The following is a 24969-nucleotide window of genomic DNA, read 5'->3' as shown; positions in this document are numbered from 1 at the left end:
AATGAAAAAAAAAATAAAATAAAATTGTAGTACACTTATCTTTTTTGGGATAAAGAAAACAAAAAACCTACACTAGGCTTTGCAACTTTCCTTAATGGGTCTAACTAATCAAAAGTGTGGCCCAAATAGCAAAGTGGTCCATTTGATTTTAGCCCAACAAAGAGCCCGGGTCGGTTTGCAATCCAATAGCCACGGATTTAGGATAGTAGATCACACAAAAAAAATTGAAAATTATTTATTCTCAAATGGCTCAATTTCCTTTTCAAAATAAATCATGGAATTAACATAAATAAATAATGAACAATTCCGTAACCGATCGTCGATTTCGAAAATGGTGTGGACGGTGAAAAAAAAAATTCTAATCATCGATAATATTTATGTAAAATATTAAATTTTCATTTAAAATACCTTGTGTTGTTATTTTTTACTATTATGAGACAATGGAATATGGATAGGCTAATCTTACATAGCAGCTATTGTTGAAATTCAAGCCTTTGAATGGAACATTTAATGGGCTAAAATAAAATTGCCATCCTTTTTAAAAGGTCGGAATAAAAGGGTTATAAAAAATGTGCGCAACATGTATTAGTTAGAAGAATTGTTTCTATGACTGGTCTAATAGACTCGATTGTTCCTTCGTCTTCTTTGATTTTTTATCGTAAAAAAATTAACGAAACAATATTTTTGCAATTTAAATTTATATGAAATTATTTGCCAAATATCCTCCTTAGGTGTGTAACAATTTATTATTTATTCTTGACAATAAAGAGGGGTGAAGTGATGACCAACTACAACCCAAATTAGTTGACAATATGGAGTACTTCCCAATTAATATGTTTTACTCTTTAAATAATTGAAATAAAAAAATCGTGTTAAATAATTGCAGTGTTTATTAAATAATGGCAAAGTCACCTTAAAATAAACAAATAATTTAATCGTCATTTATTTCTATAAACTTTCTATTGTCTAATCAATAGTAAACAACAAAAGTTTGAAAACTCGTACAAGTTTTCACTTCTTTTCAAATGGATGATGTGGACAATTTGGACTTGATGAGTCAAAATAATTGAAAATCGATGTCACATGTGGTCCAAAACATATAAAAATACATAATTTAGTGACATTTTTATTATTCTATTTTTATATAAAAATCAAAACGGGTAGCATTATCATCGTGAACCATTAGATCAAGTGACTTAAGCTTTATCCTAATTAGATCGTAATTAGGTGCATGCATCTTCATTATTTCCTTTAACTAACATAATCCAATATGATTAATCTTATATGTTCATAAATCTCAATCGAATTTGGCACTGCTTATTATCTTATGTCAAAATATTGAGGTGTAATAATTGTCTTCACTGGTAGAGCTAGCGATTGAACTATAGCACTTGGGTTATTGCGTGATTTAAAAAAATTTGAGTTGTACCATTACCACCAATTATAGATTTTGGTAAAACGACAAGTGTTCGATCCTACAATTGGTTGCAAGAATTCGATTATTGAGCGAGATTGTTGAGATGCAAATCGTCATTACTGGTATAGCGATCGAACCATAGGTCTGCTTTGCGGTTTGAAAGATTTGAGTTGGATCATTATCAATATCTATAATTTTTGGTAAAGCGACAAGTGCTCGGTTCTACCCAAAATTAAAGTATGTATAATATTTCTTTCATGAAGATTTCGACCGAGAAAATAGCTTTATGCAATCTTTGTTCGAATCTATAAATTGAGATTTCATCGAGTTGAAATGATTTAACATCGATTTAACTCTCGTATCTTCTAATATATTGATTGAAAAAAAAAATATTACCATGTTTAATTTCCTAGTTTATGAAACCATAAAACGAATATTTTTGGACTTTTTTGATTGTTTTAGCATCACAAAACCATATTCGAACATCTGTCAAGCGATATATGTTCAAACTATATTCATATTTGGATATATACGTTTTATAGCAAATGATTTTACATATATGGCCTACTTTGTTGTGTGAGCAAGAAGGGGCCCAAAGCCAAGAAATATGGATATGCACACCAATTGAAGGTCCATCCCATATATATGTGGCATTCTCATCCAGTTAAAACCAAAACAATTTGTTTTCGCCTTCATGCCTAATACGTGGATACATATTAAATTATTTATATAAAAATAATTGTGTAGAACGTCTAGAAATTATACTAAAATTAACATAAAGTTTTAAAAAAAAATTTATAATAATTTTTTATGTTAGAATAATATAATCATATGAAAATCCAAAAGTGTAGAATTAGATAAAGTAAGATTTATTGAGATACGATTGTTATAAATAAACTACAGATTTCCTGAATTTTATAATATTTTTAAATTAAAATAAAATTTAACATATTTGTAATCTAATAAAAATATTTTACTTTGTCAAAAATTATATCACGGTCTTAAAAGTAGTTAATATAAATCTCTCATATATGATATATTATAATCTAGTGTAGATGTTTAAAAACAGTCTGCCTTATAATAAACTTGTTGCATTTACCGTCTCACCTTATTTTTTATTTCTTATCACATCTAATGTTTGTTGTTTTAGTAAAAGATATACGTAATGATGAATATTATAAATCAAAACTTTAGGATTATAGAATAGTTCAAGTATCATATTTGAATATTTTTTCCAGCAAAAACAATTATGAATCTTGAAAAAGCTATCAAAAATAAATAAAGGAAGCTATAGCTCCTGGAAATCGAAAAAAATAACTGGTCTCGAGACTAATTATAGGATCTATCATAAATTGTGAACAATAATTATCGTTGTTAGAAGAACGATTGAAACATAACATTTCAATTATAATATGATTTAAAATATTTGAGTTGCATCATTATCATCGGTTATAATTTTTTCATAAAACAATAATCACTCAATATATGATAACATTTTATAAGATTGCAAACTTTCAATTGTATACGATATTATCAACATTATTACAATTATTTGTTGGTACATATGAATATATGATATCGATGCTGAGATATTTGCTTCTTATAATGTAATATAATATTTCATAGTGATGTGGCATGATATCATTATATATATATATCCGTAAACAAAATGTGTTGAAACTATACAAATTAGGTATAACTTTTCGTCACCATTTACTATTGCTTGACAACAAATTAATTTGTATGTATCCAATAACTGATAAATAATTTCGTGTTGGGAATGAACTACTATTTAAAATATTTATGGAAAATAAATTTTATTTCGAAACATTAATTCATCTATAATATATATATATATGTGTGATAGAATATCAAATATCCATCACACATGAGTCCATGACAATATTTTTGTCAAATTATTAATTTTGGAAGCATTTTTGTCTCTATTACGACGTTGGATGGAATTTGAGACTATCAATATTGTTTAATTTTTTTTAAAAAAAAATTAATAAAAGTAAAAAAAAATATCATGTATTTTGCAACTTCTTATCTTGACTCCAGTAGTTTTCTTCCTTGTTCAAAATTAACATAGATAACACTTCTATGCCTTAATTTAAGAACTCAAAATAAATTTTTTTCTTTCACTCGATATAATTAAATATACGATAAATCAAACAGCTAATATATATTTTAAAGAAAGAAGTTGCACAGAAGATTATTTTTAAAATATAGATCTAGTTTCTGAGCTTCAAAAAAATATATAGAGTTTCTTATTTAAAAAAACAACCTTCTTATAAAATTGTCGTTTAAAATGATGGCCCGAATAGACATTCATGCATAAACAATTATAGCAAATCAATAATTGAATTATATGATAACTTCGGTTTGAAAGAAAGGATTAATGAAAAAGTGTAATCAGATAGCTGAAAATGACAATTTGAAATGCCCCTCCACCCAATGTATCTTAAATACAGCTACCATTTAATAAAATAGTAGATGATTTGTGAGATGGTTGTTGAATCCTGATCTAGAAAATGTAATATTTTAGACATAAAAAAATAATATTTTTTCATGGGTCGGATCAGAGATCAGTCTGAGATGGTCTTACAAGAATTTTTGTATTAATTTAATTAATTAATTTGATTATAACTAACTTCTGCAGCCAAATAACTATTCGTCCATTTTTACAAATCTTTTCCCTGAAAGTGATTAAATGTGTAGTTTTTTACCATAAATTTAAATATGATCTGAATAATCAGATTAATTTGAATCATTTGATGTGGAAAAATATTATTATAAGATGGTACTCCAACGATAATTTTTTTATTAGAAATATTGGTCGATTAATAATGAACTTGAATTTTTTTTTGGGATTGTAGATATATGAACATCTCGGAAAAGTCAGTAAATCGAAGTTCTTGGGAGCTAATTGTTTAACTAAAAATATGATTGTTGAAAAGAAATTTTCAGAATTCAATATTCAAAACAATAAATTTAATCGTGAATTGTAGTTCTAAAATCCAAAAACTTCGAGTTCGTAGTTGGCCTCTTATTTTGTCTGGAGTATTTAAAATAGGGAATCTAAGCAATATTTTTCGTCCATTATATTTTGTTTCTTTGTCATTGCGATCCTTCACTAAAATTGATTATAGTCTCCTATCTTCAAATTTTCCAAAATTAATTTGGCAATTTTAACAATTTTTCAATTGGAGTGTTGATGTTATACTGTAACGTAAACACGCGCGTCTGTTTTAAGTCAATATCATGTCGGTATCATATCAATATTACATCTAAAAAATGATCAAAATTGCAAAAAAAAAAAAAAATTGTACTAAAACTTAAATATGATAATATTTACGACCAAAATTGAAATAAGAAAAAAATACATAGCCACAAATATAAGTTTCCTTAAAAAATATGCTAGAACGATAAATTTGTGCATTTATAAATTAAAAATAAATTTATCTAGACACAAACATAGAACGAATAATTAGGTAAACCATAATATCAGCAATTAAATTTGATATCCAAAGCTAATTAAAGCATTATGATAACTTTTCCAAAGTATCATATTTATTATTAGTTTGATTGTCAATTTAAATCAAATTTTAGCAATTACACTAGGGATGACAATTTTTCCCGCGGGTTCGGGTACCCGCAGGAAAAACCCGAAATGGAGCGGGTTCGAGGGAGTATTTTTGATTATAAGTTCGGGTTCGGGGATTTTTCGGGACGGGTATAAGGATGCTATCCCCATCTCCGAACCCGCCCAGATAATAATAATAATAATAATAATAATAATAATAATAATAATAATAATAATAATAATAATAATAATGTAGTATAAAAATTTTTAATTTTTAAATTCTATTAAATCTAAAATATTATAAAAAATTAAAATTAAAAGTATTTTTATTATTTGGTTTATATATATTTTTATGCATTATATATAATACATTATGATAACGTAATATTTTATAACATAAAAATATAATTTGAATCTCATTCATGTTATGTACACATATAAACTATTTATTAACCTATGTATATGTTTTATTTATTTTGATAAATTTAGAAACAATATATAATCTTAATAAATTTTTGATACATAGTATTTTTTTAAAAATAATAATTTTTATAAATAGAAATATTTGTTATTTAAAATATTTTTATTAATTTTAAAAATTAATATTATAATAAAAAATTTTACCCAAAAATTTTTATGTATTTTATCATAAAATTTAATAATAATTTTTATATTCTTATATAATAAAATTTACTAATAACAAATATATATATATATATAAATATTTTATAATAAAATTTATTTATAATATATATATTTTTCGGGTATGGGTACGGGGATGAGGAGTTGGTCCCGCGGGGATGGGGATGGGGAATCTCCGATAAAAAATTATGGGAATTGAGGAGGGTATGAGGATGAGGTTCAAATTCGGGGATGGAGATGGGGACGGCATCCTCGTCCCCGCCCCATTTTCATCCCTAAATTACATCATCCCCACTCTATAATATGATTTAATAATTATGGATTGGAACAAATTTTACCGAATTTTCAACAAATTTGGTGACCCAAAGACTTAGCTAGAGGTACACATGCATTATAAGGGTTTGGTAGGATCAGATCGGTAACTTAGTCAACATGCAACAACAAAAAAAAGGCTACTGATTATTTTGAGTTTTTTTTTAAAAAATATATTTTTTTTAAGAACGATCAACTTAAGTGTATGTCAAGACCCGCGGAGCGATATATTTTTTAATTTGTAATTTTTTTTTTTAAGTTGCCGAGTAGTAGAGGTGTCAAAATGGATTAGGCTCGTCGGGTTGGCCCGCCCCGCCATACAAAATTGGTGGTTTGAGTTGATAATTTTCCAACCCGCCTAAAAGATGGCCCGCCCCGCCTAAAGGTGGGTTGTGGTGGGTTGCGGTTGGCCGGCAAAAACCCGCCAATTTACACGTGAACCCGTCAGGTTGGTCCGTCTCGCCACCTAAAATGGGTGGGTTGGGTTGATGTTTTTTCAATCCGCCTAAAAGGTTGGCCGGCCCGCCCAGTCTAATGATGGGTTGCGACGGGTTGTGGGCCGTCCCGTCTCGCTGGCCCGTTTTGACACCTTTACCGAGTAGTAACTAGTAATTGATGATCACGACACATGGCGGCGTGGACATCATATCTGATAAATGACGAAAATTAGATAAGTAAATAAAGACACGAAATTAAAATTGTAATTTTGGTTCGATAATTGTCGTTTTGTCTATATGTTTTCAGATTTCTGTTTTAGTCATTAATGTTACAATTTTTGGTACTTTTGGTTTTTCTTCATAAAAAATGTTCATGTGTCATTATACATGTCAGCTTCACATCAGCTTTGACTTGGTGTCACATCAAATTCATGTCGAAAAAAAGAATAAAATTACAACAAAAAAAAACGGATCAAAACTGAAATTTGACAACATATGATGATCAAAATCGCAAAGTAACAAATATACGGGACCAAAAAACAATTTTCCGATATATAAAATCAAATTTAAAATATTATCAGATAACTTGAATTATATTATCTTAATTACGTGATTTATATAAACTATACATTGAATCACGATTTTAATTTCTTTAATAGAAAAAATATAATAAGATAAACATCTAATAATGAATCTTAGTTAATTAGTACTGTTAGGAATCAATCCGAAATTTGGTTATCGAGAATTCACCAAGCAAACGAAACACACAGATAAGAACAATAATCCCAAAAAGCAGATAAAACCAACGCACACAGATCAATCAACCAACTCACGCGAAAGCGATTAAACGACGCAAGTATTTACGTGGTTCGACAATGAATTTGCCTACGTCTACGGGAGAGCAACACACACACTTTTATTAATCACCAACAGAAAAACCAAGTTCAAGAACAGAGCTTATTACAGAGATGGACTCAGACAAACTATCAAGCTAGATACAGACACGATTCAAGCTATTGATACTTGAATCTTCCCGTCACAATCTACGCTTAGTTTTCTCCTCCGAAATCTCTCCTTCTTCTTTCACAATATATTCTGAAGAATTTTGATTTTCTGTTATTCTCGTTGCGACCATCTTTCATCTGCTTATATAGAGAATTACACCAACTTTCATCTTGGGCTTTAGGTCAACAGTAACTTACGATCCAATTATAAAGTCAACATGGTCCAGCCCGATAAGCCTTCATTCATCAGTCTGATCTACCCTCGTATTTCGATCTGCATCGATCTGCCTGCAAGCGTATAGCTTTCTCGGACACTTCATCTGACTTCTAACCAAGCCACAATACTCGAGCAATCTATCTGCATGAACTCATCCGAAGACTCATCTGACCATCACTTCGATCTGATCCCAGTATACGATCTGGGCCATGAACTCATCTGAACACTGAGCTCATCTGATCTGTACCATTCGATCCGATCTCTTCTCTATACCCATTCAATCTGATAGAAGCATACTTCAACAATTTCCACCTTGATTCTTTCAGGTTGAATGCTGCTCTCCATCCTAGCCTCCTTGGCTAATTTCCAATCACCGCATTAACTAAGTCCAAACATTTCTTGAACTTAGCATACGGCAGTGACTTAGTCATAGCATCTGCAGGGTTTTCTTCTGATGCTATCTTCACAAGGATCACATCTCCTTTTTCAATCACATCTCTCACGAAATGCATCTTCACATCAATGTGTTTCGATCGTTCATGATAGCCTTGGTGTTTCGTCAAGTGTATTGCACTTTGATTGTCACAGTGTACTACAACTTAATCTGTTTTACACCCAACTCCGCTATCATTCCTTTTAACCACAATCCTTCCTTTATGGCCTCGGTAACAGCTATGAATTCTGCCTCAGTGGTAGAAAGGGCAACCACTGACTGTAGATTTGACTTTCAGGTGATCGTTGTGCCATAAAAGGTGAACACATATCCAGTCAACGACTTTCTCGTGTCTAAGTTCCCAGCAAAATCTGTATCCACATATCCAACTACCGGATCAATCCTATCTTGCTGTTTTTCAAACTTCAACCCCAACTCAGTAGTATTTATGAGATATCGGAGAATCCACTTCAGAGCTTCCCAATGATATGTTCCCGGATTAGCCATAAATCTCGACACGACACTGATTGCGTATGCCAGATCAGGCCTACTACACACCATTCCATATATGAGACTCCCCACTCCACTAGCATATGGAATACCAGCCATCTTCATCTTGTCTTCCTCACATTCAGGTGACTGATTCGCAGATAGCTTCAAATCTTGTCCCAAAGGGGTCAAGACAGATTTTGCTTGATTCATGTTATACCTCAGAACAACCTTCTTCAAGTAGTTCTTCTGACTCAGATGAATCTCCTATCTTTTCCTGTTTCTCACTATATCCATGCCCAGAATTCTCTTCGCATCACCCAGATATTTCATCTCAAACTCTGTGTTGAGCTGTTGTTTCAAGGATGATATCTCTGTTCTACTTTTACTTGCAATCAATATATCATCAATGTAAATCAGTAGGTACAAGATAACCTGTCTTTCATCCTTCTTCAGATAGACACATCTGTCATATTGGCTTCTCACAAAACCAATATCAATCATGAACTCATCAAACCTCTTGTTCCACTGCCTCGGACTCTGCTTTAGCCCATACAATGATTTTCTCAGTAAGCAGACCTTGTTCTGGGTTTTCTGATGTATGAAGCCCTTTGGTTGTTCCATATAAATGGTTTCTTCCAGGTCACCATGTAGAAACGCAGTTTTCACATCCATCTGCTCAAGCTCCAAGTTGAGTTGGTTCACCAATGCTAACATAATCCGGATGGAACAATATTTGACCACTGGAGAATAGACCTCATTAAAATCTATCCCTTCTACTTGACCAAAACCCTTTGCAACCAATCTTGCTTTATACTTGATCTGATCTATACCAGGATTTCCTTCCTTCTGTTTATAGATCCACTTGCATCTCAATGTCTTCTGATGCTTCGGTCTGTCTACTAACTTCCAGGTTTTATTCTTTTCAAGTGAGTTCATCTCTTCATTCATAGCTTCAATCCACTTGTTTTTCTGTTTACTCGCCATAGCTTCATCATAAGTATTTGGCTCTGAATGCTCCACCTCCTCAGCTACTGTAAGTGCATACCAAGCCAGATCAGCTTCACCAAACCTCTTAGGAGCTCTGATCTCCCTTCTGGTTCTGTCCCTTGCAAGATTGTAAGTGCTCAAATCCTCTGTTGGATCTCTTGCTGTCACAATCTCATCTTGCATCTCTTCTGACCCTTCATCTGGCACAGAAGACTCCATCTCAATCGGTAGTTTATCATTCACACTAATCTGACTGTCCTTTCCATCTTTATTCATTTTATATCTTAGTTTGGATTCATCAAACTTCACATCCCTGGTGTTGAAGCACTTTGGACCTCTTGATTCCAGGTTCCAAACCTTATAACCCTTCACACCATCCGGATACCCAATGAATATACATCTGACTGTCCTTGCTTCCAACTTGTCATGTTTCAGCTGAGCATATGCAAGACATCCGAATACTCTCAAGTTTGAGTAGTCTGCAGGTGTTCCACTCCACTTCTCCATTGGTGTCTTGAAACCAATCGCACTGGATGGACACCTATTGACCAAATAGCACGCAGTAGATAATGCTTCTCCCCAGAAGGACTTAGGAAAAGAAGCATTGATCAACATACATCTGACCCTTGCCAGAAGAGTTCTGTTCATTCTCTCTGCCAGACCATTTTGCTGTGGCGTTCCTGCCACTGTTCTGTGTCTAATAATGCCTTTCTCCTTACATAGCTTGACAAACTTATCTGATAAGTATTCCAGCCCATTATCTGTTCTCAGGTGTTTAACTCTTCGATCACTCTTGTTCTCAACTGCCAGCAGCCATTCTCTAAAATTATCATATGCTTCATCCTTAGTCTTTAAGATGAATATCCATACTTTTCTTGAGTAATCATCTATCAAAGACATGAAGTATCTGCCTCCACCATGAGTTTCTGTCCGAGAAGGACCCCATAGATATGAATGAATGTAGGTCAATGGTTGCTCAGTTGTGTGACTTCCTTGGCCAAACGATACTCTTTTTGATTTCCCAAGAGCACAACTATCACACAGCTCAAGTGATTCGATTTTGTCTCCACCTAACAGATCCTGTTTAGACAGCTCATGTAATCCCTTCTCACTTACATGTCCAAGCCTCAGATGTCATAGCTTGGTTCTGTCTTGCTGTTCCTGAATACTTGCTGTACTTCCAATAATCGTTTTACCTTGTAGTACATACAGGAGGTTCCTCTTGACAACCTTCATAACAACCAGAGATCCTTTAGACACTGAGATACTGTCTGCTCCTGATTTGAATGAATATCCCTGAGCATCAAGTGTTCCCAATGATATCAAGTTTCTCTTCAACTCGGGCACATACCTCACCTTGGTGAGTACTCTGTCAATCCCATCATGCATCCTTATTCTGATATTTCCAGAGCCCTTTATTCTGCATGATTGATTATTCCCCAACAGCACCATGCCCTGATCTGATTCCTCCAATTTTTCAAACCAAGATCTTTTAGGATACATGTGAAAGGAGCATCCTGAATCCAATATCCATTCGTGGTTCTGATCACCTTTAGAAACCACCAATACTTCTGTTGAGTCATATCCATCTGTAGCTACGGCCAGAGTACCATCATCCTTGGGTTTTTCATGTTGCTTCCCTTTTATTTTCGGACAATCTCTTCGCAGATGTCCAACCTTCTGACAGGCATAGCACTTCATATTACCCAAGTTTTTGTTCTGGTATCTTCCTTGACTCTTCGATCTGGACTTTGGCCTGTATTTCCCACTGGATGTCCTCTTATCACTTCTGCCCCTCGTCGTAAGACCTTCTCCATGTGATTCAGTGTTTGTGTTCGATTTTCTCTGAAGTTCCTTGGATTGAATAGCAGACATAACTTCTTCCAATGTTATCGTCTGTTCTCTTCCATATAGCAAAGCATCCATGAAATTTTCATATGCTTTAGGAAGAGCATTCAGAAGTATCAAAGCCCGATCTTCATCCTCAAGCTTTACTTCAATATTCTCCAAGTCATCCAATATCTTGGTGAATTCTTCGATCTGGTCTTCAAGGTTCTTCTCATCCTTAATCACAAAGGAATAAAATCTCTGTTTCATGTACAGACGATTAGCCAGGGATTTCTTCATGTATAAATTTTTGAGTTTAAGCCACACCGCCGCTGCAGATTCTTCTCTGGCCACCTCCCGAAGAGGTCTATCTCTCAGACAGAGAATAATTGCACTGTGTGCTTTCTCGATTAATTCATCATTGTTCTTTATCTCATCAGACATCTTCTCCTTCTTCTTAAGAGCCTCCACCAATCCTTGTTGTATCAGGATTGCCCGCATCTTAATTCTCCAAAGCAAGAAATCGTTCTTGCCCGTGAACTTCTCAATATTAAACTTCATTGATCCCACCATTTTTGCTTAGTTTCCCACAGACGGCGCCACTTGTTAGGAATCAATCAGAAATTTGGTTATCGAGAATTCACCAAGCAAACGAAACACACAGATAAGAACAATAATCCCAGAAAGCAGATAAAATCAACGCACACAGATCAATCAACCAACTCACGTGAAAGCGATTAAACGACGCAAGTATTTACGTGGTTCGTCAATGAATTTGTCTACGTCCACGGGAGAGCAACACACACACTTTTATTAATCACCAACAGAACAACCAAGCTCAAGAACATAGCTTATTACAGAGATGGACTCAGACAAACTATCAAGCTAGATACAGACACGATTCAAGCTATTGATACTTGAATCTTCCCGTCACAATCTACGCTTAGTTTTTTCCTCCGAAATCTCTCCTTCTCTCACAATATATTCTGAAGAATTTTGATTTTCTGTTATTCTCGTTGCGGCCATCTTCCATCTGCTTATATAGAAAATTACACCGACTTTCATCTTGGGCTTTAGGTCAACAGTAACTTACGACCTAATTATAAAGTCAACATGGTCCAGCCCGATAAGCCTTCATTCATCAGTCTGATCTGCCCTCGTATTTCGATCTGCATCGATCTGCCTACAAGCGTATAGCTTTCTCGAACACTTCATCTGACTTCTAACCAAGCCACAATACTCGAGCAATCTATCTGCATGAACTTATCCGAAGACTCATCTGACCATCACTTCGATCTGATCCCAGTATACGATCTGGGCCATGAACTCATCTGAATACTGAGCTCATCTGATCTGTACCATTCGATCCGATCTCTTCTCTATACCCATTCAATCTAATAGAAGCATACTTCAACAAGTACGATAACCATGTGATGCACAACTATTTTTTTGTTCACTCTTGAAACTTAAAAAAGCAAATCAAATTAATTTCATTGCGATCAATTCAAATTGAACTAAATCAAAATGGAAATTATATAAGATTCGAACCGAAACTTCTCAAATAGTTAAAACTTTTTTTCTTGAAAGCGAGAACCGTCGATTTTAGAACCATATAGTACGTATTACAATTTTTTTTGAGAATTAGCACGTATTACTTGTAAAATTTAGAAGTGAGACATCTTAAATAAAAATTTACCATTTAAGATTTATGTTTTAAAAAAAATGATAAGATCCATTTTTTTATGAAGTGAAACTTACGGTCACTAACCTTCTATATGAATTGATAAACTATCGGACTAACAGAATAGCTCATAAACCAGACTAGTCAGGTAAACTCCATTTGGCAAACCATATGTGACAAGCTCGTTCGAAAAAATGTTAGTATGCTAATTCAACTCCTAAATATTGGTTATCAGTCTCGAATATTCAAGTTTATTTTTTGGAACATTAAGCGTTTTTCGATAATTCATCATTGATGATCTTTACAATGGATGTGCTTACTTCTTAACATTACTTATTCCATCAATTCAGATACCTATTCCCTCGAGGGAGATAAGATCCAATTTTTTTAAAAAATAATTTTACTCCCGAAATAAATAGAATTGCATATGATAAGGGAAATGGGCATCCTCACCTGAATGTTACGGTCTACGGAAGGTGTGCCGATTTAAAATAAATCAATGGTGTAAATAACATGAAATGCAATGGTATAGTAATGCACATTTTTTGTGCTGATCTCTAACCCAATATTCATCTTGGAGCAATTGGTGGTAATTTTTTTTTATTTAAAATCCAAGGATAAACTTTATAAAGTCTAGAATTTTATAATATGATTGGCAGAAAAAAAAACTCTATTTGTCTCAAATATATAGTTATATTTCATTTTACATTAATTTGTCTCAAATATAAAGTTAGATGTCAAATATATCAGTTATAACATTTGCAGCTTTACCAAAAGCTCTACTCAGTAAGGACAATTATTGCACTTAACAATCTCTTTCCTAATCATTGCATAGATGCAATTTATGAGAATCAAACTCGTGACCTTAAATCTGATATCAAATATAGGATTGAAAATTTGTTGCTTTACTAAAAGTTATAACCGACGGTAACTTAAATCTTGCAAACTGTATAACATTTCAACCATCAAGTTGTAATAGCGCTACCCAACAATAAGAATTATTGCACCCAACACAAGCCTTATTTAACTTATTTTTGTATTGAAACACCCATTAAATAAAGATAGAACAAGAAATTTGTTTGTATAATTGAATTTTTTTAATGATATTCTTAACCTCCAGGAAAAAAAAAGTAGTATGATTTTGACTCGATTTTTGTCGTCGTGTTGGGTCCAAATTGATTCAAAATCCAATCGAGTTGGATTTATCATCGAGAAAAATCTCCCAATCGAAGTTGGCACAAATATGAAATACCATATATACAAAAAAAACTATAAAAATTGCTTCATTTTTAAGATTGCATAGCACAAGATGATTACCATATATATATTCGGGCCAATGATGCTCGTTTGTTGCAATTATTATGTAGTCTTTGTCTCATTTCGTACATACGAGCAGCGAGCTAACCATAGCATATGATTTCTACGTGTTTGTATAATTTAATTATTTGGAAAAAAAATATATGTATAAAAAATTAAAAGAGACAAAAAAAAAAACACATAGTGAGTTTTGAGATAAAATAGAAATGCAGGTGCCCAACAGAAAACATTTAAAATAATATAATTTTACCTATGATATTTTTTATTTTTCAATAATAAAAATTTCAAAGAAAACAAAAAATATATATGTTGATCACCAGAAAAATTCATCTAATTTTTATTCGTTTGCTTCTAAAATCCGATTCATTATCTTTGTTAAAAATAAAAAATATAAATTCTCGATTCATCTAATTTAGGTAAAACTAGGCATCTCGTAAAGGGGACCAATTGTGAAAATTTATTCAAAAATTAAATAGAAAATTATTAAAATTCCAAAACATTTTTTTGGGAGATATAAATGAAAATTGATGAGAGAAGCATTCAACTTGCAACAAAAAGTTGACCTCACATTAAATGATCCTAACTGGATTGTGTTTAATAGTAGGCACGATATTTTCTGCTATTTATTTCTTGTGTTCAAATTGTTCGATTTTGATTTTAATTTTAATTTTTATATTCTACTTACATAACACAATTCCTGGATCTATTTCTCGATTGTTCTTAAATTTATTCTTTAGTAATTAAGTATTAATATATATTAGTAATTGTATGCAGACATCGTGTCCGACTAATTTAGAATTTTATGTATAATATTTTTTAGTATTTGAACAAATTATACTTTAAAATTCAAGGGATATGTTGATATTTGTAAAAGATATTTATAAATAATAATTAAAATAAAAGTAGACTAATATCATAAATTAATATGCAACGTAATAAAAGTTTTAAAAAAAAGTGCACGTTGGCGGCACGAAAATATAATTTACCACTACGTTTACTATAACTTGTGATACTATCTCAAATTATATTTATAATAAAAAATAATATTTTTTTATGAATGACTCAAATAAATGATCTGTCTTATAAAATTAACCCGTGAAACTATTTTGTGATCTTGTTATGGATCCCATAGATTATCTTTCAACTTAAAAATAGCTATAAAAACAAAATATATCTATTCTCTATTACTATTATGCCGTGTAAATCTATGGGGTCATGATCTGATTTTGTTTTTGTTTGTTTGTTATTTCTTTAAAATTTCATCTCTTCAAATTCCAGTTTATTTTTATTTTTAAATTTTTACAATTATGGTACAACTCTTATATAAATATAATCAATTTAAATGACATGTAATAGGATTATTCATTACTTTTTACAACAATAATAATAATGCTCTTATTTGAATATAAATCAAATTAATTATAAAAAAATACTATACAATCATGTAACGAGTACGTTGAACACTAGTTATAAATTATAATATCAAATATTTAGGTAATTTCAAATAACTTAATAGATCTACAATCTACTTATATACAAAACTCCACGTACAATGTTATAAAATTGAAGCTATAACCTATTATATACATATAATATTGCGATGTTTTTATATTAAAAAAAAAAAAAGAAGAACACCAACAAAAAACTATGATTCAATCCATTGTAATTGGTTGACCACTGTGCTATAATTAGAAATTGTAGGACTCTTGTTTTTTTCTCTAAATTTCCAAGTCTTTATTTCAAGGGGGATTATATTACAATTTTTAATTTAGAAAATCCAAACAACAAAAGTATATAACCGAATACTGTTAGGCATGCGTTGGTCATAATCCAAGTATTCTTATGTTGAGAAAGATGGCAACAAAGATTCCAAATTCTCCATAAAAATACACAAATTTATAATGGAAACATATAATAATAATCTAAATAGAAGAAATACATGAATTCAAAAAGCTCACAATCAAATACACCAAAAACTAGAGTTACTGGTCGATCGCTTTCTAACAAGATTATAATCCATAGGAATCAAATATATGACATTTAACTTTATATCAATGGTTAGATCAAGACATCAAGCAATCGCCAATTTTTTAAAATGTGACAATGATATAACTCAAATTTTAAAATTGTTATGTAATTTAAGCGTTATCGATTACTTTTGCAACACGGTCGATTGTTATCGCCGATCAAAATAACAAGAGAACAATAAGAGAGTAAAAACATAGGTAAAATCACTTAACTATCAAAGTCTTTAGTCTCTTTAATTACTTTTTTTCATGGCATATGATATCAAATTGAACCAGAAAAACTTTTATGACACGAAGAAGAAAGCGAAAAAGATACCTAATACTATTTGGATGAGACTAAATTCCTTGTCAGAAACGCTGATGCAGTCCCCCTCCTCCCTCCACCCCACAAAACAGTTGATTTTTTAATCTCTTTACACAATTATAAAAGCAGTTGCATCTTCCCCCATTTTCTCATGCAAATAACTCTTCTTTAAGATTGTTATTGTTACAACTGCGTCATTATTCTCAAAAGAAGCAAAAAAGGAGAGGGGGACATTACACAAGTTCTCATTTTTTTTAATCTTTTCCTTCGTTTCTTCTGTTGGAAGAGGGAAAATTTTTTGAACCCATAAAAGTGATTTCAAGAACACGAAATAGAGGGCCATTTGTTGCTTTATCAAGCTCAGTGATTGAATGGGAGAAATGGGTTCCATGTGGATAATGTCGAGAGTCAAGATTTTTGTGTGTATTTTCTTGATTTCTTTGGCTTGTTCTTCAGTAACAGCCACTGTTTCTTATGACGATAAAGCCTTTATTATTAATGGGAAGAGGAGAATCCTCGTTTCTGGTTCTATTCATTACCCAAGAAGCACTCCGGAGGTACCGTTTCTAATATTATTATATATATTTGTATTTTTTTTGTTTGAAGTTTCTTGATTTGGGTGGATTCCAAGTGACCCGCATTGCCCAACTCAACTGAAAAATTCAAAAAAAAAAGATTGCGAATCTTATTTGAATAACATCTAAAAATTGTAACTTTAATGTCTTTAGGTGTTGATTTTGAGCTGGTTTGTTTTGTACAGATGTGGCCTGATCTTATACAGAAGGCCAAAGATGGAGGCTTGGATGTTATACAGACTTATGTGTTCTGGAATGGGCATGAGCCATCTCCTGGAAAAGTAAGGCCAAAAAATGCTTCTGAATTTTTGTGTATTTCTTCTATTTTTTAAGCATATTTACATGAAGAAATGAGTGATTCATAGGAATAAATCAATGTGTTGTTTTGTGATTTGTCCAGTATAATTTCGAGGGGAGGTTTGATCTTGTGAAGTTCATCAAGCTGGTGCAGCAGGCCGGCCTATACGTCCACCTCCGCATTGGACCTTATGTTTGTGCAGAATGGAATTTTGGGTATCATGACAATTTTTATATTGAATTATGTTTGGACTTTTTCTGAAAAAGAATGATTCCATGTTTGGATTGTTTAGATAAAAATGTGATTCTTGATCATTTCATAGTAAAGGAATTGCGTCATAGGCTCATAGCCCTTAGGCCGGGCCCGCTCACGGGCTTTGATGTCTTTTCACCAAAATAATATGGACAGTTGGTTTCGGTTACGGTTACGGTTATGGTTTGATCATGTGAAGTATGCTTTGTTAAGATTTTAACTATCAACAAATTATTGTGTGTTTAGGTGATCATGATACTAGTAAACTAAATAAGATGAAATATTTTTAAAAATATATTTTACAAAATATATATATTCCTACAAATCCTTTCATGTTCTTGGGAAAAAAAAAACATAGTAGGATTTAGATGAATGGGCGATGCTTCCGGTTTCGGTTCATGGTTCTAGGATATTACAATGCGAATGGATATTGAATTTGTTGAACTTGTACAAGGTTGGGAGTGGTGTTTTCTAATATGCTCTGTTTACATCCCCTGTTTTGATGCAGGGGATTTCCTGTTTGGCTAAAATATGTGCCGGGGATGCATTTCAGAACAGATAACGAGCCTTTCAAGGTTTATTGATTTAAATGAATATAATTTGTATAATTCGTTTAAACAATCAGTTATTATGTTTATTAATTGGTTGAATTGATAAAGGTGGCTATGCAAGGATTTGTTACAAAAATTGTCAGCTTAATGAAGTCAGAAAGTTTGTTTGAGCCTCAGGGAGGACCGATAATTATGTCTCAGGTTGAAACAATCATGCTTAGCTTGTCGATGCTTTCGATTTTTGTCTTAGTATTCGAATTTCTTTTCTTAATTTTTTGAAATAATGAAATGTTATAGATAGAAAATGAGTATGGACCAGTGGAGTGGGAGATTGGTGCTCCTGGTAAAGCTTATACAGCATGGGCTGCAAAAATGGCTGTGGGACTCAATACTGGTGTTCCCTGGATCATGTGCAAACAAGAAACCGCCCCCGATCCCATTGTAAGAGACGCCAAAATTTACCAAGTTTTTCATATCATTTCTCCATTTATGGGTGGACGTTTGTTGTACAGTAATGAGTTGATGTTGGTTTTTTATCATAATTTTCATGATCATGACACGATACGGTTTATGTGGGACCCACGAGTCGTTATGCTTATTTCGTTTTGTTGGTTTTGAACCTGTCATATGCTTAGGACATACCTTAAAATATCAGTCAATTTCTTGAAGTTCTGATAGGAACAAATAGTTGTGCTGTTATACTTTTTGTGTACCAAAAATGCTAATTTCGTCGTATTACAGATAGATACATGCAACGGTTTCTATTGCGAAGGCTTCCGTCCTAACAGGCCTTACAAACCAAAAATGTGGACTGAAGTCTGGACAGGCTGGTAAGAAACTCTGAACATCAGAATTCAGAGGTGATCCTAAATTTTCTTTTATTGATGAAATCATATTTTTCGAATGTATTTTTCTGTAGGTACGCGCAATATGGTGGCGCGGTTCCTCACAGACCAGTTGAGGATTTGGCTTTTTCGATAGCCAGGTTTGTCCAAAACAATGGTTCATTCTTCAATTATTACATGGTGAGTTTATCCTCAAGTCCTTTGTGAAGAACATGCTTTTCGATTCTTAAATATGTGAGAATTATGTTTCTTACATTTTATATCTTACCTGTAATGATTTAGTATCATGGAGGGACGAACTTTGGTCGAACTGCAGCTGGCCTTTTCGTTACCACCAGCTATGATTATGATGCTCCAATCGATGAATATGGTAAACCTAAAAAATGCGTTGCCTTATGCTAATATATTATATTTTATCGCTCGTAAATATCATAGGTTACAGATACTTTTTTAAATTATTTCGTATGCATCAGGACTTGTCAACGAGCCGAAATATGGGCACTTGAGGGATTTACATAAAGCAATTAAGCAATGTGAGCCAGCTTTAGTTTCATCATATCCAGTTGTGTCATGGCCTGGTAAAAATCAAGAGGTAAAATTGAATACTATTTTAGATTCCGCTGCACATATATAGTGGAGGCTGAAACTAAACTATACTCTTCAAATTGTATTTATATACTAATGTTGCTTCATGATACATTTGTAGGTTCATGTCTTTAGAACAAAATCCGGGGCTTGTTCTGCATTTCTTTCCAACTATGACCCTACATATTCTACGAAACTTACTTTTGGAAATGCTCAATATGATTTGCCACCTTGGTCTATCAGCATTCTTCCTGACTGCAAAACCGCCGTTTACAACACTGCAAGAGTAATGAGAATTTCCTTCGCTCTTGGTTCTCGTTATGCTTTTACCTCGTTTCTACTTCAGTTGACTAGAAAACGACATTATTTCTCTTAAGACAGTGTTGTACAATGAATGGAACGAATGTAGCATTTAAACAGCTGTACAATTTAAAGATTTAAGTAATGCCGTTATCATTAGCTATACCTTTTTGTGCGATTAACAAATGATTGGTTTTGTAGTCCCAAAACTTGGTCGCTTCTTTGAACGAAAAATGATTGTATGGTGTGGTTGCAGATAACCTCCAAAGGTTCAGATGCAAAGATGATACCTGTGAATGGTGGACTATCTTGGCAGTCTTACAACGAAGAGACGCCTTCTGCTGATGACAGTGACACTCTCTCTATGGAGGGTTTGTGGGAGCAAGTAAACATCACTCGAGACTCATCTGATTATCTGTGGTACCTGACTCAGTAAGTATATCCACAATACACAAAACAAGCATCTTTCCCTCAAGTGGAAATAGTACCAAAATAATTTTCATTTTCCTACTTTTTTGTGCAAAACTTGGTGATACATGCAGAGTTAACATAGCTTCTGATGAAGCCTTCTTAAAGAATGGACAGTTGCCTCTTCTCACAGTCATGTCAGCAGGCCACGCCTTGCACATTTTCATTAACGGCCAATTATCAGGTACGACATGCATTTTCTTACTTGTGTGTGAGTGCGTCAAACAAATTTGCGTAAAATTTCTTGTTCCGTGATAGGAATTGTGTACGGGAGCCTGGATCAACCTAAACTAACGTTCAGCAGGAATGTGAATTTAAGAGTTGGAATCAACAAAATCTCTCTACTTAGTGTCGCGGTTGGTCTGCCGGTTAGTATTCCTATTCCACTCTTGTTTTGCATAAATTATGCTTGAATCCCTTAGTAAAATTTCACATCAACTCTTTTTTAAATCGTCTCAGAATGTTGGTGTTCATTATGAAACGTGGAATACTGGAGTTCTTGGTCCCGTCACTCTAAACGGTTTAAACGAAGGGACAAGAGACTTGACAAAGCAGAGATGGTCGTACAAGGTTCGTTCTATTCTTGCTACTTATCCATTTTTAAGTTCCTTCCTTTTCTTTTCTTTTTTTCTCACTCAATAACATGGAAAACAGAATCTTTAAATTGTAACTACTCTAGGCATGATTCTTGGAGTGATGTTTATTGATTCTACTTAAATAGGTCGGTCTAAAAGGCGAGTCACTCAGCCTCGATACCATTAGTGGAAGTTCTTCTGTGGAATGGAACGACGGATCCCTCTTGGTTCAAAAGCAACCTCTGACATGGTACAAGGTAAGCAAACAATTTGATCACTCAAACAAGCGATAAGATATATATATAATTTCTTTACATGTACTGATGTTTTTGGTTTGTTCTTTCTAGACCACGTTTAACGCACCAGAAGGGAACGACCCTTTGGCTTTAGACATGTTAGGAATGGGAAAAGGCGAGCTATGGGTAAACGGTGTAAGCCTAGGACGGCACTGGCCTGGATACATAGCAAAAGGCAACTGTGGTGGCTGTAATTACGCAGGCACATTCACAGAGAAGAAATGCCAAAGTGGTTGTGGACAGCCGTCTCAAAGATGGTGAGATGTTAATGGTGGTTATGCTGATTTTGATCGAAAAAAACGCTGTACATATTGCAATAACTATGTTCATAGTACAATGAAATCAACATGCTGTATAGTTTCTGATTAAATTTAAATACCAGGTATCATATACCACGTTCTTGGCTGAACCCGAGCGGTAATCTGTTGGTAGTTTTCGAAGAATGGGGAGGCGATGCGAGTAAAGTTTCTTTGGTTAGAAGAACGGTGTAAAGAAAGTGTGCAGAAAACATCAGTTGGTGTATTTACTCAATACCTACTGGATAAATGATTCATAGTTGAATACAGTAATTACTTCGAGCTCGATCAGGTTTTACGAGCCGGTCTGATTGATCTGGAGGGTGAAAAATTGTGCAGTTAAGGTGCCATTCTCCGGAGAGCAATACAGATGATGCAATTTCAAGAAAGTTTATTTGTATATGACAACTGTGGATTGCTGCATCTGATCTGAAATTTGTATGAAACTTATGTTTGGATGTAATGAATAAAGTATAAACCAATAAAATATACAGTGAATGTAGTCAAGTTATAAAAAATATATACATTACTATATGTATTTCCATTATGTTCATTACGAACTTCTGAAGTTCTCATAAATAAAATTTCGATTTCGATTTAGAAAAATCTTAGAAGTTGATATGCATACTTGAAATGGTGAGATTCTTTTCTGGATTCTTTTAATAAAAAAATGTAAGTTATAAAAACAAAAAATAATAGATAGTAGAATGACGAAATTCCAGCTAATATTTGTTTATTTATATCTTATATTTGTAAAACACACTAGTTGTCACTCACAAAAATCCTGTACACCAGATGCGTGAGATCAAAACTATAGATATCTATATATACAAATATAATTATTTGTTCGTCATCAACATTATACTTTCTTTTAATCAATAAAAATAAAGTATGATGTTCAGAATCCTAATGGAATTTTTTGTTTGAAAATATTCATTTTCTTTATGTTTTATTATGGATTATATCCAACAAATAATTATTTTTTAAAAAAATCCTTCTTTTTGTTTATATTTAATAAGAAAATAAATACTTGTTTAGAAAATGTAAATTCTCTAATTTTTAAGACATAACTTATGAATTGGCTACTTTTGTAACTTTTTTTTTGTTGTTGTAAATTTGAATTGTTTTTTTAATGAAATTAATGAATAATAAATTATACAAGTACTTTTTTTAAAATATACAAATATGCATACATATTAATTTACTAATGCATTTCAAATTTCTGAGTCATATAATTTATAGCTATAATAGAAATAATCAATTTTCTTTAGACATAGTCAACAATCAATGAAACCACATAAAAAAAATCAATGAAACCAAGATATTTTGGATAACAAAAAAATAGGGGGAAAAAAGAGGAGAAATATGATCAAAGTAGTGTTTGGGAGAACTTTTAAGAAGTATTTATCAGTTTTTCTTTAATAAAATTTCATAAAATTTCAAAATTAATTTTGTGAAGAAAAAGTTGAGAAGTGTTTCATAAAAACTCTCGCAGACACTACCTAACTCATAGAAAATAAAAAATTGACAATTTTATGGATGTGTATCGAAAAAATAAAAAATAATATCAAAAAATTTGATTTATCTGTAAATAATAATTGTAAATATTTTATCTTATAATTTTTATGTATAAAATATAAATTATTTTATTAGGATACAATTTTATATATTAGATATGATTTTATCGAGATAATTTAAATTTTGAGATATAGTAGAGAAAAATTATAAAAAAAATGGGGAAAAGATCGAGATAGTTGGAGAAAAATTAAAAAGACCGAGAGAAACATGAAAATAATTACTAATAAACTCATATCACAAAGATAAATAACAAACATTATGAAGAGTAACACTACTAACAAACTTTAAAATCGTATTAACTATTAAAATACCAAAGTTAGTTAATATGAGATGCTCACATTTAATAATATAATATATATATTTTCCTGATAATTATTTTTTTTTAAAAAAAATAATTCAAATTTCACCCCTACAATTGGATTTTCTAACTTCGACGCCTCTTATTTTACAAGGGAAGTCTAATAAAATAATCGAAAACAAAATACTACTCAATAAATAACAAAAAAATAATCCAAATAATAATAATAATAATAATAATAATAATAAGGAGGAGGAAAAGAAAACGGATAGATTATGGACTGGGCCTCTTGTCTGTCACCCCATCCAATCGTTTTGATTTGGCTCGATTTCCACTGAGCACATATATTATCAGAATCAGACACTAACTATTCATAATTTATATGCAATAAATGCTTAACCATAAATTAATTAAATAAACGCCAAGAAATAAAATTTTATTTGGTCAGGCTGAACTATTTTTGTGCTTGTATATGAATTTGGAGACAAGTTACATCAATTTCTGGCCTATATGGTTCGCACTTCGAACCATGCGTCACATATTTACATTCACATATTTTTATTTATATTTTTCGAAAACAAAAAATACATACCTAACATCGGTTTTCAATATCCCATGCTATATAAATATAATTAATGCTAAAGTTTTTATATCATATACTTATATATATAGTTATAGTACTAAAGAAAAATCAATTTTAGTTATCCAAATTTGTCGTAAAACTTGAGTTTAGAATTATGTGATCCAACTCTTCGAGCTAGCTAGCTCAAAAAAAAAAAAAAAATTGATCCCATATCATTAGAGGTTTGACATGTCACAATAAAAATGCTGTCGTATCATTACAAATTACATATATGATGTTAGAAAATGCTAACGTATTGTTGAGATCGGTTTGGGGAGCTAAATTGTTTGATAAACTGATCTCTTGAAATATTGTAGCAGTTGATCTCCAAAATGCTTAATTTGGTTCAGTTGAGGTTGGTCAACGGAATTCTTTCTTTCTCGTATGTCGATGTCAATTGGTAAACAAAAGTATTTTTATAGATTGAACTAATTGAATCAATGGATTGTGCGTGAGTGTGATAAACTGAAAGTAAAGACACCAAAGTTTGTTTATAGATGTTCGGAGATTTCAACAACTCCTGCATCATCCCTTCTTTCTCCTCGAAAGGATTCACTCTAGAAGACTTTGACTATTACAATACACTTGCAATAGCTCACTCCAAGACTAAGACTTACACACACGGCCTATCCTAGAACTCTTAGAAATACTCAAGAACACAGTTCACGACTGCTTCTTGTTATAATGAAGTTTGCAGCACAAACTTGGTATTACACAACACTTAGCACTGATTATATTGATCTTTAA

The 24969-nt window shown here is 32.3% G+C and overlaps 1 protein-coding gene across 1 annotated transcript; it reads left to right on the top strand.

The window, feature by feature from the left end:
• Positions 1–16749: 16749 nt before the first annotated feature.
• LOC140886561 (beta-galactosidase-like) lies at positions 16750–22330 on the top strand. The gene is made up of 18 exons (XM_073293201.1): positions 16750–17240; positions 17444–17539; positions 17659–17771; positions 18317–18383; positions 18468–18560; positions 18657–18800; positions 19101–19189; positions 19279–19384; positions 19487–19574; positions 19678–19796; positions 19911–20075; positions 20346–20521; positions 20632–20741; positions 20816–20925; positions 21017–21127; positions 21279–21389; positions 21480–21685; positions 21811–22330. Exons 1-18 carry the CDS (start codon positions 17055–17057, stop codon positions 21917–21919), a joined length of 2199 nt encoding a protein of 732 aa, XP_073149302.1. The 5' UTR covers positions 16750–17054; the 3' UTR covers positions 21920–22330.
• Positions 22331–24969: the final 2639 nt, after the last annotated feature.

The sequence above is a fragment of the Henckelia pumila genome, chromosome 3 (genome assembly GCF_033568475.1).
Source record: "Henckelia pumila isolate YLH828 chromosome 3, ASM3356847v2, whole genome shotgun sequence".
In the NCBI taxonomy this organism is placed as follows: Eukaryota; Viridiplantae; Streptophyta; class Magnoliopsida; order Lamiales; family Gesneriaceae; genus Henckelia; species Henckelia pumila.
This window is presented reverse-complemented; position numbering and strand designations above follow the sequence as displayed.